The sequence below is a fragment of the Schistocerca cancellata genome, chromosome 8 (genome assembly GCF_023864275.1).
Source record: "Schistocerca cancellata isolate TAMUIC-IGC-003103 chromosome 8, iqSchCanc2.1, whole genome shotgun sequence".
NCBI classification, from domain to species: Eukaryota; Metazoa; Arthropoda; class Insecta; order Orthoptera; family Acrididae; genus Schistocerca; species Schistocerca cancellata.
The window spans coordinates 51,897,221-51,916,703 of record NC_064633.1 but is presented as its reverse complement, the minus strand read 5'-3'; the positions used below and the strand labels follow the sequence as shown (position 1 = coordinate 51,916,703).

Genomic DNA, 19,483 nt, shown 5'->3' with positions numbered 1-19,483 from the left:
AAAAGTTGGTAGACGTGTTTCTACATCTGACAGATGATGTGTATTGAAATTCCCAAAAGAGTCCCGGTCGCAGTGGCCGAGCGGATCTAGGCGCTCAGTTCGTAACCACGAGGCTCCTACGGTCGCAGGTTTGAATCCTGCCTCGGGCATGGATGTGTGTGATGTCCTTAGGTTAGTTAGGTTTAAGTAGTTCTAAGTTGTAAGGGACTGATGACCTCATATGTTAAGTCCCATGGTGCTCAGAGCCATTTGAACCACAGAAGAGTGGCCCTAGTAGCGCCACTATGAGCACGCAAAACAAAAATGGTTCAGATGGTTCTGAGCACTACGGGATTTAACTACTGAGGTCATCAGTCTCCTTGAACATAGAAATACTTAAACCTAACTAACCTAAGGACATGACACACATCCATGCCCGAGGCAGGATTTGAACATGCGACGGTATCGGTCGCGAGGTTCCAGACTGTAGCGCCTAGAACCGCTCGGCCACTCCCGCCGACTACGAGGACGCAAATCACCTTTGCTTTAAATACATGCTGAGTTTGGACGTGGTGAGCCATGAACGCGTTTTAGGTGGCAGGTACACCGTGCACCAACCTTCTGAGTTTGAACGAGGAGGAGCTGTACGATAACAGGGTAATGTTCGTTCTGCGATAGTGCACAACGACTGGGCAGGTACGTAGCCACTGTACACCATTGCTGGCAGCAGTGTTGACGAGAATGTACGGTCGCAACGAGACGGGGCTCCGGACATCCACGTGGCACTACCGTGAGGCAACACCGACACAACGAACTGTTACAGAACGGTTACTTCGAGGACAGCTCCGAGCCACACGCCCTGTGGCATGCATTCCACTGACTCCAAACCACAGCCATTTCCGACTTCAGTGGTCTCGAACAAGAGCACGTTGGAGGTCTGTTGTGTTTTCTAATGAGAGCTGGTTGTTTTTTTTTGTTTTTTTTTTCCATACTCCGCAAGCCACCTGACGGTGTATGGCGGAGGGTACCTTGAGTACCTCTATCGGTTCTCCCTTCTATTCCAGTCTCTTATTGTTCGTCGAAAGAAGAATTGTCGGTATGCCTCTGTGTGGGCTCTAATCTCTCTGATTTTATCCTCATGGTCTCTTCGCGAGATATACGTAGGAGGGAGCAATATACTGCTTGACTCTTCGGTGAAGGTATGTTCTCGAAACTTTGACAAAAGCCCGTACCGAGCTACTGAGCGTCTCTTCTGCAGAGTCTTCCACTGGAGTTTATCTATCATCTCCGTAACGCTTTCGCGATTACTAAATGATCCTGTAACGAAGCGCGCTGCTCTCCGTTGGATCTTCTCTATATCTTCTATCGACCCTATCTGGTACGGATCCCACACTGCTGAGCAGTATTCAAGCAGTGGGCTAACAAGCGTATAACCTACTTCCTTTGTTTTCGGATTGCATTTCCTTAGGATTCTTGCAATGAATCTCAGTCTGGCATCTGCTTTACCGACGATCAACATTATATGATCATTCCATTTTAAATCACTCCTAATGCGTACTCCCAGATAATTTATGGTATTAACTGCTTTCAGTTGCTGACCTGCTATTTTGTAGCTAAATGATAAAGGATCTATCTTTCTGTGTATTCGCAGCACATTACACTTGTCTACATTGAGATTCAATTGCCATTCCCTGCACCATGCGTCAATTCGCTGCAGAACCTCCTGCATTTCAGTACAATTGTCCAATGTTACAACCTCTCGATACACCACAGCATCATCTGCAAAAAGCCTCAGTGAACTTCCGATGTCATCCACCAGGTCATTTATGTATATTGTGAATAGCAACGGTTCTATGACACTCCCCTGCGGCACACCTTAAATCACTCTTACTTGGGAAGACTTCTCTCCATTGAGAATGACATGCTGCGTCCTGCCATCTAGGAACTCCTCAATCCAATCACACAATTGGTCTGATAGTCCATATGCTCTTACTTTGTTCATTAAACGACTGTGGGGAACTGTATTGAACGCCTTGCGGAAGTCAAGAAACACGGCATCCACCTGTGAACCCGCGTCTATGGCCCTCTGAGTCTCATGGACGAATAGCGCGAGCTGGGTTTCACATGACCGTCTTTTTCGAAACCCATGCTGATTCCTACAGAGTAGATTTCTAGTCTCCAGAAAAGTCATTATACTCGAATATAATACGTGTTCCAAAATTCTACAACTGATCGACGTTAGAGATATAGGTCTATAGTTCTGCACATCTGTTCGACGTCCCTTCTTGAAAACAGGGATGACCTGTGCCCTTTTGCAATCCTTTGGAACGCTACGCTCTTCTAGAGACCTACGGTACACCGCTGCAAGAAGGGGGGCAAGTTCCTTCGCGTACTCTGTGTAAAATTGAACTGGTATCCCATCAGGTCCAGAGGCCTTTCCTCTTTTAAGCGATTTTAATTGTTTCTCTATCCCTCTGTCCTCTATTTCGATATCTACCATTTTGTCATCTGTGCGACAATCTAGAGAAGGAACTACAGTGCAATCTTCCTCTGTGAAACAACTTTGGAAAAAGACATTTAGTATTTCGGCCTTTAGTCTGTCATCCTCTGTTTCAGTACCATTTTGGTCACAGAGTGTCTGGACATTTTGTTTTGATCCACCTACCGCTTTGACGTAAGACCAAAATTTCTTAGGATTTTCTGCCAAGTCAGTACATAGAACTTTACTTTCGAATTCATTGAACGCCTCTCGCATAGCCCTCCTCACACTACATTTCGCTTCGCGTAATTTTTTGTTTGTCTGCAAGGCTTTGGCTATGTTTATGTTTGCTGTGAAGTTCCCTTTGCTTCCGCAGCAGTTTTCTAACTCGGTTGTTGTACCACGGTGGCTCTTTTCCATCTCTTACGATATTGCTTGGCACATACTCATCTAACGCATTATGTACGACGGTTTTGAACTTTGTCCACTGATCCTCAACACTATCTGTACTTGAGACAAAACTTTTGTGTTGAGCCAATAGGTACTCTGAAATCTGCTATTTGTCACTTTTTCTAAACAGAAAAATCTTCCTACGCTTTTTAATATTCCTATTTACGGCTGAAATCATCGATGCAGTAACCGCTTTATGATCGCTGATTCCCTGTTCTGCGTTAACTTTTTCAAATAGTTCGGGTCTGTTTGTCACCAGAATGTCTAATATGTTATCGCCACGAGTCGGTTCTCTGTTTAACTGCTCAAGGTAGTTTTCAGATAAAGCACTTAAAAAAATTTCACTGGATTCTTTGTCCCTGCCACCCGTTATGAACGTCTGAGTCTCCCAGTCTATATCCGGCAAATTAAAATCTCCACCCAGAATCATAACATGGTGGGGAAATCTACTCGAAATATTTTCCTTCAGGTGCTCAGCCACAACAGCTGCTGAGCCAGGGGGCCTATACAGACATCCAATTACCATGTCTGAGCCTGCTTTAACCGTGACCTTCACCTAAATCATTTCACATTTCGGATCTCCGTCAATTTCCTTCGATACTATTGTACTTCTTATCGCAATAAACACGCCTCTCCCTTCACTGTCCAGTCTGTCTCTGCGGTATACATTCCAATCTGAGTTTAGGATTTCATTACTGTTTATGTCTGGTTTCAGCCAACTTTCTGTCCCTAGTACTATATGGGCGTTGTGACCGTTTATTAATGAGAGCAGTTCTGGGACCTTTCTGTAGACGCTCCTGCAGTTTACTATTAGCACATTAATATTGTTATTCCCTGTTGCATTTTGCCTACTCCTACCTTGCCGCGTCTCAGGAGGCGTCTTGTCGGGCCTAGGGAGGGAATTCTCTAACCTAAAAAACCCCCATGTGCACTCCACACGTACTCCGCTACCCTTGTAGCCGCTTCCGGCGTGTAGTGCACGCCTGACCTATTCAGGGGGACCCTACATTTCTCCACCCGATAGCGGAGGTCGAGAAATTTGCACCCCAGTTCTCCGCAGAATCGTCTGAGCCTCTGGTTTAAGCCTTCCACTCGGCTCCAAACCAGAGGACCGCGATCGGTTCTGGGAACGATACTACAAATAGTTAGCTCTGATTTCACCCCGCGAGCGAGGCTTTCCGCCTTCACCAATTCCGCCAACCGCCTGTACGAACTGAGGATGACCTCTGAACCCAGACGGCAGGAGTCATTGGTGCCGACATGAGCAACAATTTGCAGTCGGGTGCACCCAGTGCTCTCTATCGCCGCCGGTAGGGCCTCCTCCACATCTCGGATGAGACCCCTCGGCAAGCAGACAGAGTGAACACTGGCCTTCTTCCCCGACCTTCCCGCTATTTCCCTAAGGGGCTCCATCACCCGCCTAACGTTGGAGCTCCCAATAACTAATAAACCCCTCCCCCCGTGTGCCTGCTCGGACCTTGCTGAAGGAGCGGCCACATGTCCACTCACAGGCAGAGCGGGCGATGCCACACGGCCAGCCTCCACATTGACCCTCCGCCTCGTGCGCCGCGAACGCCGCTGAACCCGCCACTCCCCTTGGGGAGAGGGTGGCCCAACCGCGCCCAGTACCCACGAAGATGTCTCGACAGCAGGGACAGTGGGTGAAGCATGTAACACCTGGGGTGTACTTTGCGACGCACCAGACTCCCTACTGCCGCTACACTCCGAGGCAGCAGCCTGAAGACGGCTGACCGCGGCCATCAACACGCTCAGCTGTTCGCGAACAGTGACCAGCTCCTCCTGCGTCCGTACACAGCAGTCCTATCCATCCTAAGGAATCAATTTACTGAAGAGAGTTAATCAACCTTTAACTAGCCTGCTAATTCACTAAAGGCGGCTGTTTATTCACTAAACTGTGGTTGCTAGCCACTTCTTGTAGAAAACAATGAAAATAGCACTACCTGTCTCTGGACTGTATTGAAAACAAACACTAGCACTACTAGGGACTCTCTCTGACTGTATTCAAAACAACTGTGCGTCGGTGCCCGCGATGGCCTTGTGTCGGTTAGGTGGAGGACTGCCGAGGGCCTGCAGCCAACTTGTCTGCGTGCTCCACACACTGGATTTACAGCTGCAGTCGCGGTCTGGGTTGAGATCTCGTGTGACAGCAAGAGCACTCTCGTGGTTGCCCCACGCACCCCGACTGCAAATTTATAAGCCAATCTGATGGTTCGACCTGTTGTTCTGCCATTCGTGAACAGCATTTCATGGTGTGTTTTCCAGAATGGTAGCGCTCTCTGATACACCACCATTGTAAGCCAACATCCTCTACAGAGTGTCGACATGTTAGCGTGCTCGATCGGCATGTCTGTCTGCAATCAGGAGACAACTTCGGTGTCATCCACAAACAGCTGTGTTGATAGAACAAGGGCAACAGCCGCGGAACTCCATCCCACAAACTGACATCTGTCCGCCCCCGGTAGCTGAGTAGTAAGCGCGACAGAATGTCAATCCTAAGGGCCCGGGTTCGATTCCCAGGCTGGGTCGGAGATTTTCTCCGCTCAGGGACTGGGTGTTGTGTTGTTCTTATCATCATCATTTCATCCCCATCGACGCACAAGTCGCCGAAGTGGCGTCAAATCGGGACTTGCATCCGGCGAACGGCCTACCCGACGGGAGGCCCTGGTCACACGACATTTACATTTAACTGACATCTGTACAAAACACTGCACGCACGTCTGCTGTCAACATGCTGGGGAGGGGTTACTGCAGCAATGGATTATCTCTGCCCACATCAATCTGTGATCTCGCAATGTTAATCACTTAACGCGAGGTTTACTTTGGCCCGAAAAAAGCATGTTCAAAAAAACTGTGAGCACTACGGGACTTAACTTCTGAGGTCATCAGTTCCATGGAACTTAGAACTACTGAAACCTAACAACCTAAGAAGATCACACACATCCATGCGGTTCCAGACTGAAGCGCCTAGAACCGCACGGCCAAAAGCATGTACTTTGAGAATTTTTTTCTCGTGATGTGTTTTAGACATCAATGTCAAATTTGGTCAAAATGTTTACTGATATTTCCTCTACAAACTGGCTGGAATTTTTTCGACAGGAAATGTCGAAGAGCAAAGACGGAAGTGACGTCTGGATGAAACAAAATTTCGATGTAGACCTCCACGCGCGGTATGTCACAGGTCAGCCGGCTCGTCTTAAATCAAAATTCACGTTAGCGAAGAATATAAGTCTTTAGGAGTTGTACCTCGCTTAAGTTATTTGGACCACAGGAAACAAAATGGCGGCCAATTGAAAAAAATGGGTTTTTTCATCGATTTTTCGACTTCGTCGGCCAAGTAAAATTATTTATGGTTGATGGATCGGAATAAAAGTGCTACGACTCCTAGACAATTTAGTTAGCTTCGTCGGAAACAAAGAATCATGCCAATCGGTTCAGTAGATTTGAAGTTACCATACCGCGCGATAAAAAAACGCGTTTGAAGTTTTGACTACATATAAATGCAATATTATGCAACTTACGTTCAATCTGATGTTCCGGATCCATAAACTAGTCGTTCCTCTTCCTCATAGAGGGCATTCTGCTCGATCTGGGCCATCCTGCTCTGCCCCAGAGCCGCTCGTACGGCCGGTGACAACAGGTTTTCGGCCGTTTGAATCCGGTGGTCGTCCGAATGCTTGGCGAACTGCGTCGAATATAGTCCCAGGGTGACGTCCATCGTTGTCACGGTCTTCAGAATTGCTGAATACCCTTCGTTAAAGCTGCTCACTTCCAGGAAAGTCGCATTCTCCACAGTCTTCCCACCAGAATGCAAATGTCTGGGGGCTAACTTCCAAACACACACGTTCAAACTTTCATTTGAATTCTGTATGTTTTCTGCCAAGCACCGGTACAATAACTCGTCCTCCGAAAGAAAAAAAAAAAAAAAAAAAAAAACTGGAACGTGAAAAAGGCCGATTTGAGGCAGATGCATTTTTTGGTTCAACCGCGAATAACAAACGTTTCCGTTCCGTATTCGGAAAAACCGTTTCAGGGGTGGATTCTAAACACTTTTATGGTTACAAAAATGAAATTTAAAAAAATCGATTTTTTGAACCAAAAGATAGTAAATCTCCACTTAAATGTGTTACCTAGACAAATTTATTCCCCTAATTTCATTACTCTTCGTTATTTTTTGGTGTTGAGCTTTCTGCCAACAATGTATGTACAGCATCTCTTATTATACCGGGTGATTCTTATCGACGTTCAAAAACCCCCGAAGCTACTCAGATGATGCTGAGATAATAACTTAATGCAGGACACGTGGGGCCAAAATGTCGTAAAATACCCGAGAAGTGGACGACAGATGTTGAACTCGTTACATCATCAGGTGACGTACGTTGCCGCACGTACACGTGTCCGCTCGAAGGTGCGATTGAGGGATGCAGTAGTTGCATTCGAGCAAGCGGTGCAAATTTGTAAGATGGTTCAAATGGCTCTGAGCACTATGGGACTTAACATCTGTGGTCATCAGTCCCCTAGAACTTAGAACTACTTAAACCTAACTAACCTAAGGACATCACACACATCCTTGCCCGAGGCGGGATTCGAACCTGCGACCGTAGCAGTCGCGCGGTTCCGGACTGCGCGCCTAGAACCGCTAGACCACCGCGGCCGGCTAAATTTGTAAGACATTACGTAAATGTACTCTGTTGCAAGGGTAGATGTTACAAAATTGTTGTTCTTGCTGTAACCGAGCAAGGGTTCTTCTTACACTACTGGCCATTTAAATTGCTACACCATGAAGATGACCGAGCGTGGTGGCGCAGGGGTTAGACACTGGACTCGCATTCGGGAGGACGACGGTTCAATCCCGCGTCCGGCCATCCTGATTTAGGTTTTCCGTGATTTCCCTAAATCGCTCCAGGCAAATGCCGGGATGGTTCCTTTCAAAGGGCACGGACGACTCCCTTCCCCGTCCTTCCCTAATTCGATGAGACCGATGACCTCGCTGTCTGGTCTCCTTCCCCAAAACAACCAACCAACCAACCAACGAAGATGACGTGCTACAGACGCGAAATTTAACCGACAGGAAAAAGATGATCAGCTTTTCAGAGCATTCACACAAGGTCGGCGCCGGTGGCGACACCTAGAACGTGCTGACATGAGGAAAGTTTCAAACCGATTTCTCATACACAAACAGCAGTTGACCGGCGTTGCATGGTGAAACGTTGCTGTGATGCCTCGTGTAAGGAGGGGAAATGCGTGACATCACGTTTCCGACGTTGATAAAGGTCGGATTGTAGCCTATCACGATTGCGGTTTATCGTATGGCGACATTGCTACTCGCGTTGCTCGAGATCCAATGAGTGTTAGCAGAATATGGAATCGGCGGGTTCAGGAGGGTAATACGGAACGCCGTGCTGGATCCCAACGGCCTCGCATCACTAGCAGTCGAGATGACAGGCATCTTATCCTCATGGCTGTAACGGATCGTGCAACCACCGTCTCGATCCCTGAGGCAACAGATGGGGAAAACAACCATCTGCACGGACAGTTCGACGACGTTTGCGGCAGCATAGTCTATCAGCTCGGAGACCGTGGGTGCGGTTACCCTTGACGCTGCATCACAGACAGGAGCGCCTGCGATGGTGTACTCAACGACGAACCTGGGTGCACGAATGGCAAAACGTAATTTTGTGGGATGAATCCAGGTTCTGTTTACAGCATCATAATGGTCGCATGTATGTTTGGCGTCATCGCGGTGAACGCACATTGGAATCGTGTATTCGTCATCGCCATACTGGCGTATCACCCGGCGTGATGGTATGGGGTGCCATTGGTTACACGTCTCGGTCACCTCTTGTTCGCATTGATGGCACTTTGAACTATGGACGTTACATTTCAGATGTATTACGACACAACCCCTCATTCGATCCCTGCGAAACCCTGCATTTCAGCAGGACAATGCACGACCGCACGTTGCAGGTCCTGTACGGGCCTTTCTGGATACAGAAAATGTTCGACTGCTGCCCTGGCCAGCACATTCTCCAGATCTCTCACCGATTGAAAACGTCTGGTCAATGGTGGCCGAACAACTGGCTCGTCACAAGACGCCAGTCACTACTCTTGATGAACTGTGGCATCGTGTTGAAGCTGCACGGGCAGCTGTACCTGTAGACGCCATCCAAGCTCTGTTTGATTCAATGCCCAGGCATATCAAGGCCGTTATTACGGCCAGAGGTGTTTGTTCTGGGTACTGATTTCTCAGGATCTATGCACCCAAACTGCATGAAAATGTAATCACATGTCAGTTCTAATATAATATATTTGTCCAATGAATATCCGTTTATCATCTGCATTTTTTCTTGGTGTAGCAATTTTAATGGCCAGTAGTGTATTTCATGTTTTTCTTTTCCTTTTGTCCTTTTTTTATTTACACGCTGTATTCAGTATGTAACTTTTCGCGTATGTATGCGAGCTAATCGGCCACCTGAAACTGGTACGAGGCGAGATGGATATGTTGTACGGCGGAACGCTACTGGGCGCGAGCGCTGGGCGACAGCTGTAGGACGGGCGAGCGCAAGCCGGAGAGAGCGCGTCGCCGGAGGCGGCTAATTAGATCCCCTCAGCCGGGAATTTGGACGGCTGCTGCTCGCGTTGCCTCGGTGCAGAATATGCTCCAGGAAATGGCCGAGTGTCAGACAATCTTAACGGTGGCCGAGATACAGCTCTTTGATATTCGACAAAACCTCATATCAAATATTAATGCAAATCAGAATACATTTGCGATCTCAGAAAAATGAGGCTCAGCCAATGACAGAATGATCTTTCAATATCTTTAAAACTACAAAAGTTAATGTCTCACAACACACAAACATTTTCATAGTGACTCTCTGAATTAACAACTTTAAATTGATTAACTTATCATGTTTAAAACACTTAAGTCTTTCTCAGTAAAAACGATACTTGATAAATTTTCAACTCTTACAAAAGATTTAAAACAACTATGAAAATTTTTCGTAGAACTTAGACGGTTATCCCCATGTTATTTTGCAACTAAATTTAGTATTTTCTTAGAATGCGTTGTCCTCATCTGTTTACTGACATAATGAGTGTAATCGTTCAATTATCGACGTATATTTAAACCTCAGACATGTTAGAAATCCCACTCTTCACATTAATACGTACTGTTTAGTAAGTCTCTCGTGTCTCCAAACGTCAGAAACAAACTAATTAACATATAGGAGAAAGCTGGTTTAAATACCATGTCCATTCTCAACATAAATCAGAAACACGTCTTCCCTTCAACAAGGCTAAGAGAAAAGTTTTTTTCCTAACAATAGTAACTGACACTATTATCACTGAGTTACATAAATACTCCACGATAATTTCGTACACACTTTCACTAAACCTTCCATGTATAGCCCGACAGATATTTGTCAGTGCCATTCGATCGCCGCGTCTACGTTCTTCCTCCGACTGAATTTAAACCTGCATACACAGACATGTGACGTGCAGTAGCTAGGATTCTATCATCCCACTCACAAATCTAAAATATCGTGTGTTCGAGACGGTAGAAAGCTGAGTGTTTCCAGAATTTACACCGAAATTCTCGAATCACTACAGTATGTGTGTGCATTTACCACCAAAAAGTTGCTTCTAAATTCCATTTCTATTAAAGAAACATACCAAGATCTAACTAAAATAATAACATGTGATATAAATAACCGAGCCTGAATGCTTCGTCTGTGTGAAAAAGGGCCAGCCGTGTTGGCCGAGCAGTTCTAGGCGCTTCAGTCCAGAACTGCGCGACTGCTACGCTCACAGGTTCTAATCCTGCCACGGACATGGATGTGTGTGACGTCCTTAGGTTAGTTAGGTTTAAGTAGTTCTAAGTCTAGGGGACTGATGACCTCCGATGTTAAGTCCCATAGTACTCAGAGCCATTTGAACCATTTTTTGTGAAAAAGGCCCGCCAGTTCATTGCACCAAAAGCACCTAGAAAATAAAATAGAAGAGTGTGATCCTGATGAGATGGTTCAGTACAGTCAATGGGGATCAACTGATAGAATGACTTTAAGTGTTCAAATCACTTCTGTATCAGAATTCTGTGACACACTAATTAACAAAACTGAAAAACTTACTTTGCACTTTTTAATTTCTCAGTCGCAATCTGATTATCTGGAAATGAAGAAGGAAACACTTGATGAAGGATGTATGTTAATTTTTAATGGATGTCAGTGAAAATCTCAATTTTGTTGTTCAAGATGAAGTACAGGGGTACCATTGGAACAATGGCAGCTGCACTCTTCACACTGTCCATATAGGTTACAAAAAGGAAATGTATTTGTATTATTTCTGATGATCTAGAACACAATGTTGCCTTGGTGTACCAGACTCAGAAGAATGTACTGAATTTTTTGAAGTGTGAATTTCCAGAAATTCATCTTGCGTGTGTTGAATATTTCACCGATGGTTGTACTGCACGATATAAATACTGGAAGAATTTCAGAAGTATCTGCTACCATGAACACGACTTCAACATAAATTGTAGCTGGTCCTTTTTTGCTACCAGCCATGGTAAATCTACCTGTGATGGTATTGGTGGCAATGTTGAAGGACTTGTCACAGAAACAAGTTTGCAAAGAGTTTATAGAGATCAAATACTTACGGCTTCGCAGGTATTTGAATTCTGTGGCGAGAACCTGCAAGACATTTCAGTTCTCTTTGTTTCAAAAGATGAAGTGGTACAAGTCAGACATTATCTTTCTCAGCGCTTCACAGGCGCAAAACTAATTCCTGGAACACGATCTATGCATCACACTGTACGAATATCACCAACCAAGACGGGAGCAAAAAGGCTGAGCTGTAATATGGATTTTAGCATCGTGCATGATTTCTCAGGTGCACTTGCGCCACTAATGCCAGAATGCACTGTGCAGCCCAGCTGCTATGTTGCACGTGCTTATGACTCTTCATGGTATTTGGGAATTGCTGAGAGGGTGAACTCTGGAGAAAGAGATGTTACAGTAAGGTTCATGCATCCTCATAGACCATGCGACTCCTTCTATTGGCCTGATAATGATGTTTGTGATGCTTTTTTCTCTGATATTCTGTGTGAAGTTGATATCACCACAGCATCAGGCCGTACTTATTCTCTGAGCAAAGAGTCCTCAAAGTTGGTGGAAGAAAAGTGGTTCTCATACAAAAAAATATTATCTAAGCATCAAAGAGACTCGTCACATGTGTAGTTCCGAATCAACTTGAATGCAAATTGCAGCGCCAGCATTTTGTGCAGTGTTGACAAATTAGCTTATGACAAAATGCTTGAATATTATAAACAAAATGCTATGTGTTTTTACATTGAGTTAATTTGGTTATGGCAAAGGCAAGAAAGTGTTCATATGTCATGTAACGTACAAGTTGCCCTATATTTTATAATGTGTAATTTTGTTTTATATATTGCAAATTTTGTTCAGTTTGGACACTGTTATGTTTACTTATGTTGTTAATGTCTCTTGCGTAGTATTCCTCTCCAGGATAGTTTTTGTGTGATGAAACTTTATTATTTGTAGATCACTTTATAATTTTTTCAGTGTTTTCCAGAGGGGGCGATTTTCCAAAATATTTTTTTAAATTTAATAATAAAATGTAAAAAAAAATTACAAAAATTTAATTGGACAATTCTAACATGTTTTCAGAAACAACATGTCCAAAAGGATATTCAGCAAACCATTTTTTGTTTAAAAACTGCAGCCAATTTTCAAATTTTTACATTTTGCTTTGAAGTAACGCAATGCATCAAACTTTCAGCAATTCCTACCAGCAGAATGTATATAAAGCAATAAAATTGGCGAAAGTTCATAATATTAGATACAAAAGCAGTACATAAAATCGAGGTATACTGCCATGGAATGGTAGTTCTGCAATTGTTGAGTGCTGAGGAAATCATATATTGTTGAGATGGCTCCAAACGAAAATGCAGAAGTGAGCTGGACTACCATTAACCACCATCATGTGGTAGCAATCTTTGGTGGCGTCAGTCAGTAGCAATGGACACACAGGCTAAGATCAGTGATAGTATTTGTTGCCCACTGTATCCTTAGCTGTGCCTTTAGGCGCCATATTGTACGAATAACTATGGTTTATAGCAAGGTGTGTGCTTTGAAAATGGGTATGTCAGCCCGAAGCTGGTAACCAGTAAGCTTAATTTTATATCAATGCAACTGACATGGAGTTTTGGGCTGACACACCCATTTTAAACCACATACCTTGCTGTTGTTGTTGTTGTGGTCTTCAGTCCTGAGACTGGTTTGATGCAGCTCTCCATGCTACTCTATCCTGTGCAAGCTTCTTCATCTCCCCGTATCTACTGCAACCTACATCCATCTGAATCTGCTTAGTGTATTCATCTCTTGGTCTCCCTCTACGATTTTTACCCTCCACACTGCCCTCCAATGCTAAATTTGTGATCCCTTGATGCCTCAAAACATGTCCTACCAACCGATCCCTTCTTCTAGTCAAGTTGTGCCACAAACTTCTCTTCTCCCAAATCCTATTCAATACCTCCTCATTAGTTACGTGATCTACCCACCTTATCTTCAGCATTCTTCTGTAGCACCACATTTCTAAAGCTTCTATTCTCTTCTTGTCCAAACTAGTTATCGTCCATGTTTCACTTCCATAAATGGCTACACTCCATACAAATACTTTCAGAAACGACTTCCTGACACTTAAATCTATACTCGATGTTAACAAATTCCTCTTCTTGAGAAACGCTTTCCTTGCCATTGCCAGTCTACATTTTATATCCTCTCTACTTCGACCATCATCGGTTATTTTACTCCCTAAATGGCAAAACTCCTTTCCTACTTTAAGTGTCTCATTTCCTAATCTAATTCCCTCAGCATCACCCGACTTAATTTGACTACATTCCATTATCCTCGTTTTACTTTTGTTGATGTTCATCTTATATCCTCCTTTCAAGACACTGTCCATTCCGTTCAACTGCTCTTCCAAGTCCTTTGCTGTCTCTGACAGAATTACAATGTCATCGGCGAACCTCAAAGTTTTTATTTCTTCTCCATGGATTTTAATTCCTACTCCAAATTTTTCTTTTGTTTCCTGTACTGCTTGCTCAATATACAGATTGAATAACATCGGGCAGAGGCTACAACCCTGTCTTACTCCTTTCCCAACCACTGCTTCCCTTTCATGCCCCTCGACTCTTATAACTGCCATCTGCTTTCTGTACAAACTGTAAATAGCCTTTCGCTCCCTGTATTTTACCCCTGCCACCTTTAGAATTTGAAAGAGAGTATTCCAGTCAACATTGTCAAAAGCTTTCTCTAAGTCTACAAATGCTAGAAACGTAGGTTTGCCTTTTCTTAATCTTTCTTCTAAGATAAGTCGTAAGGTCAGTATTGCCTCACGTGTTCCAACATTTCTACGGAATCCAAACTGATCTTCCCCGAGCTCGGCTTCTACCAGTTTTTCCATTCGTCTGTAAAGAATTCGCGTTAGTATTTTGCAGCTGTGACTTATTAAACTGATAGTTCGGTAATTTTCACATCTGTCAACACCTGCTTTCTTTGGGATTGGAATTATTATATTCTTCTTGAAGTCTGAGGGTATTTCGCCTGTCTCATACATCGTGCTCACCAGACGGTAGAGTTTTGTCATGACTGGCTCTCCCGAGGCCATCAGTAGTTCAAATGGAATGTTGTCTATTCCTGGTGCCTTGTTTCGACTCAGGTCTTTCAGTGCTCTGTCAAACTCTTCACGCAGTATCTTATCTCCCATTTCGTCTTCATCTACATCCTCTTCCATTTCCATAATATTGTCCTCAAGTACATCGCCCTTGTATAAACCCTCTATATACTCCTTCCACCTTTCTGCTTTCCCTTCTTTGCTTAGAATTGGGTTTCCATCTGAGCTCTTGATATTCATACAAGTGGTTCTCTTCTCTCCAAAGGTCTCTTTAATTTTCCTGTAGGCAGTATCTATCTTACCCCTAGTGAGACAAGCCTCTACATCCTTACATTTGTCCTCTAGCCATCCCTGCTTAGCCATTTTGCACTTCCTGTCGATATCATTTTTGAGACGTTTGTATTCCTTTTTGCCTACTTCATTTACTGCATTTTTATATTTTCTCCTTTCATCAATTAAATTCAATATTTCTTCTGTTACCCAAGGATTTCTATTAGCCCTTGTCTTTTTACCTACTTGATCCTCTGCTGCCTTCACTACTTCATCCCTCAGAGCTACCCATTCTTCTTCTACGGTATTTCTTTCCCCCATTCCTGTCAATTGTTCCCTTATGCTCTCCCTGAAACTCTCTACAACCTCTGGTTCTTTCAGTTTGTCCAGGCCCCGTCTCCTTAAATTCCCACCGTTTTGCAGTTTCTTCAGTTTCAATCTGCAGTTCATAACCAATAGATTGTGGTCAGAATCCACATCTGCCCCAGGAAATGTCTTACAATTTAAAACCTGGTTCCTAAATCTCTGTCTTACCATTATATAATCTATCTGATACCTTTTAGTATCTCCAGGATTCTTCCATGTATACAACTAATCATACAGTAGAGCTGCATGTCCTCGGGAAAAATTACGGCCTTAGTTTCCCCTTGCTTTCAGCCGTTCGCAGTACCAGCACAGCAAGGCCGTTTTGGTTAATGTTACAAGGCCAGATCAGTCAATCATCCAGACTGTTGCCCCTGCAACTACTGAAAAGGCTGCTGCCCCTCTTCAGGAACCACATGTTTGTCTGGCCTCTCAACAGATACCCCTCCGTTGTGGTTGCACCTACGGTACGGCCATCTGTATCGCTGAGGCACGCAAGCCTCCCCACCAACGGCAAGGTCCATGGTTCATGGGGGGACACCTTGCTATCAACCATAATTATTCATACGATACGGTGCCAAAAGGTAGGGCTAAATATACAGTCGACAACATGTTGGGAGGCTACCCTCATCTGTGGCATCTACTAGTCAGGGCTACTAGATGAGTGGCCTGCCAAGCGAGTGCTTTTATTATACGTACATCAGAAACATTTTCATGATTTATCATACCCACTGCAACTATGCTTGAAATTAGAGCCTTAGTACCTAACAGTTAAGCTATAATTTATTCTTGTCTTCACTTCTTAACGCAACGAAATAGATAACGCATCTGACTAATAGTTTGTGCACATCTCTGATGGACTCACTCCACCCTGGCAAGACCACACTTCCTTTCTGTGGCGTATATTTTTATCAAAGCTTGGGCATACTCAATACAATGGAACTCATGGTATGATGCGTCAACAAAATGGCTACCCACAACTCAATAATCAAGACCACCATTTGTTTCATATATCTCCTCTTTCATTATAATAAATTCTTTTACGTTAATGTTGCATAATTTATTGCATTACACTTAAACACAATAGTTAAACAAGGGATTCTCCACCCAATGGGCATGACATTACATGAGCATTTTACTATTCTATGGTCTCGTAATGTTTCTGTTTATTGCTACTGTGCACTCTCTGGATTGGTAAGGAATATTTCGCTACTTCATCCTCTCCCACACTCTCATAACTCATTCATTAGCAACCTAACGAATATACTATCGAGCTCCATATTTTAAACTAATTCGCTATTGTCTCATGCAGATCACACAGAAGTCGCATTGGCAGTATAAAACACATCACAAAAACAAAATGTTTGGTTATCGACTTGTTCTGCTTTCCCACATCAATCAATAGTCATCCCAGATTCACACGTCACTGACCCAAGTAATAAATTTCCCTACCACGAACTTTGGAGGATTTATGCACATCTCCCTGTGCAAATGCAACCCACGTGGTATTACCGGATAGATGGCTGACTCACCTTAATTCTCTCTCAGAATATCAAGCTAGCGTCACACGAATGTATCTCATAATGGAAATTTTGGTATCTCACACACAGATCCTCAACTGAAAGCTTGGACAAGCACTTCTATTTTTTTTATTGTCTCGTAGTCAGTTTGAGACTCCTACTGTACTCACCATGTGGAAGTGCTTGTCTTTAATTCAAGTTCTGCAGACACAGTTCCTAAATATTTTAACTTAGATTTACACACTCAAGTATTTCATCTTAATATTACCACATGCAAGTATTTCATCTCATAATTACAACACGTGGTTTCGTTGTTACCGTTGGTCATTTCCGAAGAATCTTATTTTCCACATGAATTTTACCTGCCTATCTTTTTCGAACAGTCCACATGAGCCTCCGACCAAAAGCTTCTGAAAAAAGAAATCATTATTTTTATCTACTCTTAAATATTCCACATGCATACCATTTTCATTTAAATTTCTTTTTATGGAGCATGAATAAAACACGTCTTCACACCTGAGGAACCAGCGACAGAGTGCTGAAACTTGGCCGTTCATCAGGTCATCCCGTGCTTCCACAGAAGTGGGGGAGGACCTTGCCACCGAATTGGTCAGCCACATTCCAGGGTCTCTAGTGCTCTGGAGTACTTCCCCTCTTTGGTTCGGCTTAAGTTGACCAGAGGACAGCCTCAAAGATGATTATAGAATCTACCTTCATTATCTCTGGTCAGCAGACGACTAGTCATTCATTCAGTTCACAAACATCACCAAACTGGATATAGGGATCTAATTTAAGGAAGTGCACATATGAATAATTAAATAAATAACTTGTCTTTATTTCCTACATTGGTATCCGGTTTCGGTGTGTTAAATAAAATGGTGTTGTTATACAAGAAAATGCTGTTCTGACAAGAACAACGAAGTCTGTTGTTGTACACGTTTTCTATGTCAAGCAGTACTGCACCCTTTCAATGTACTGTCATTAATATTTGTGTGTCCATTGCTACTGACTGACTCAGCTAAAGTTTGCTATTATATGATGGTGGTCCTCCTCACTTCTGCATTTTCATTTGGAGACATCTCAACATCCTATCCTTCTGACAGCTCGGTCCCATATCCCCCCCCCCCCCCCCCCATATCCCTCCCAGTTACCAGACCTTGACACTTTAAATATGTGCCTGTTGGGGACATGTAAGAAATCGTGTACTATGGAGTGTATCCCAGATGTGCAGGCACTGGAACAAAGTAGTCACGCTGCCTGTGACGGCGTTCAAGTGCAGATACAATCGTGGGTATCAGCCACTACTGCATAGTGTTCAGACATGGTTAGAGCCACTTTGAACACATCTTCTAATGGTGGTCTCTTCACAGCATATTGTGCACAGTGTTGTGCTGTAGAGACCTAATGAGTTAATGAAGAACTTGTAGAATAGACACAATGCATATCCAGCCATAGGCCCTAAGATCTTTCTTGCTCTGTATACTCTGAAATCGTTTCCTGTAATTTGTTCCCATGCAGCAAAATAAACCTGTATTTTCAGTCCCGTACAGCTCCTTCTAGTAACACGAAAGTCGCTCCAGATGTCTTACATCCTATCATCTGATCCCTCTACTTGCTGATTCTGCGGAGAACGTTGAGCTATCAGTCCACTTTATCTTCAGGGACCGTGCATAAGATCACATCGGAATAGCTTTGATGCTCCTCTCCTGCTGGGAACTGACAGCTGTACACCGTGTTGCAGGTGTACCCAGAGCTGGGCCGCCTTACCGTCTCCTACCGCGAGCTGTCGCAGCGCGCTGCTGGCGTCGCCTTGGAGCTCAGAGAACGTGGTTTGAAGCCCGGCGACGTGCTAGTGGTGGCCACCAGCATCGTCCCACAGTTCACGCCCGTCATGGCCGGTGCTCTGCTGAGGGGCGTCACCGTAGCTCCGATCAATCCAGGGTTCGACTCCAGTGAGTAAATCTGGCCAGTACTTATGGCAACTATTGGTGTGTATAATAGTTACCCATGTTTTCAAAATTCATCAAACTTGCAATGTATAATATTGTTACTTTCATTCCATAATGTCATATGGAATTATTTTTTGGGGTAATTCATCAAGCCAAGCTAAAGTTTTCCGGGCACAAAAACGTGCAGTAAGAATTATATGTGGTGTGAACTCAAGAACATCCTGCAGAAGCCTGTTTAGGGAACTAGGGATACTAACTACAGCTTCCCAATATATTTATTCCTTAATGAAATTTGTCATTAAAAATATATCACTTTTTCAAACCAACAGCTCAATTCATGGAATCAATACTAGAAATAAGAATAATCTTCACAAGGATTTAAAGTCACTTAGTCTTGTACAAAAAGGTGTGCATTATTCAGGAACACACATTTTCAATAACTTGCCAGCAGCCATAAAAAGCTTAACAACCAATGAAATTCAGTTTAAGAGAAGCCTAAAGGATTTATTGGTGGCCAACTCCTTCTACTCCATTGATGAATTTCTTAGTAAAACCAACTGATTTGTATATAAGTACAACATATCTTCTGCACAATTTCAGTGCAGTAATGTGTTCACTGAAAATTTGTGTCTCTTTCTGTGTGTGTGTGTGTGTGTGTGTGTGTGTGTGTGGTTGTGTGTAAGTATAATCTAACTTCTGCACCATTTCAGTGCAGTAATGTGTTCATTGTAAATAAGTATTACAGTAGTTGTATTACATGTTTA

The 19,483-nt window shown here is 43.7% G+C and overlaps 1 protein-coding gene across 1 annotated transcript in view; it reads left to right on the top strand.

The window, feature by feature from the left end:
- LOC126094427 (uncharacterized) overlaps positions 1–19,483 on the top strand; it is a 304,150-nt gene that overhangs the window by 48,285 nt on the left and 236,382 nt on the right. Inside the window, exon 2 of the mRNA XM_049908795.1 lies at positions 18,512–18,722. Coding sequence (XP_049764752.1) covers positions 18,512–18,722 — 211 coding nt within the window. The remainder of the gene's footprint in view (positions 1–18,511; positions 18,723–19,483) is intronic.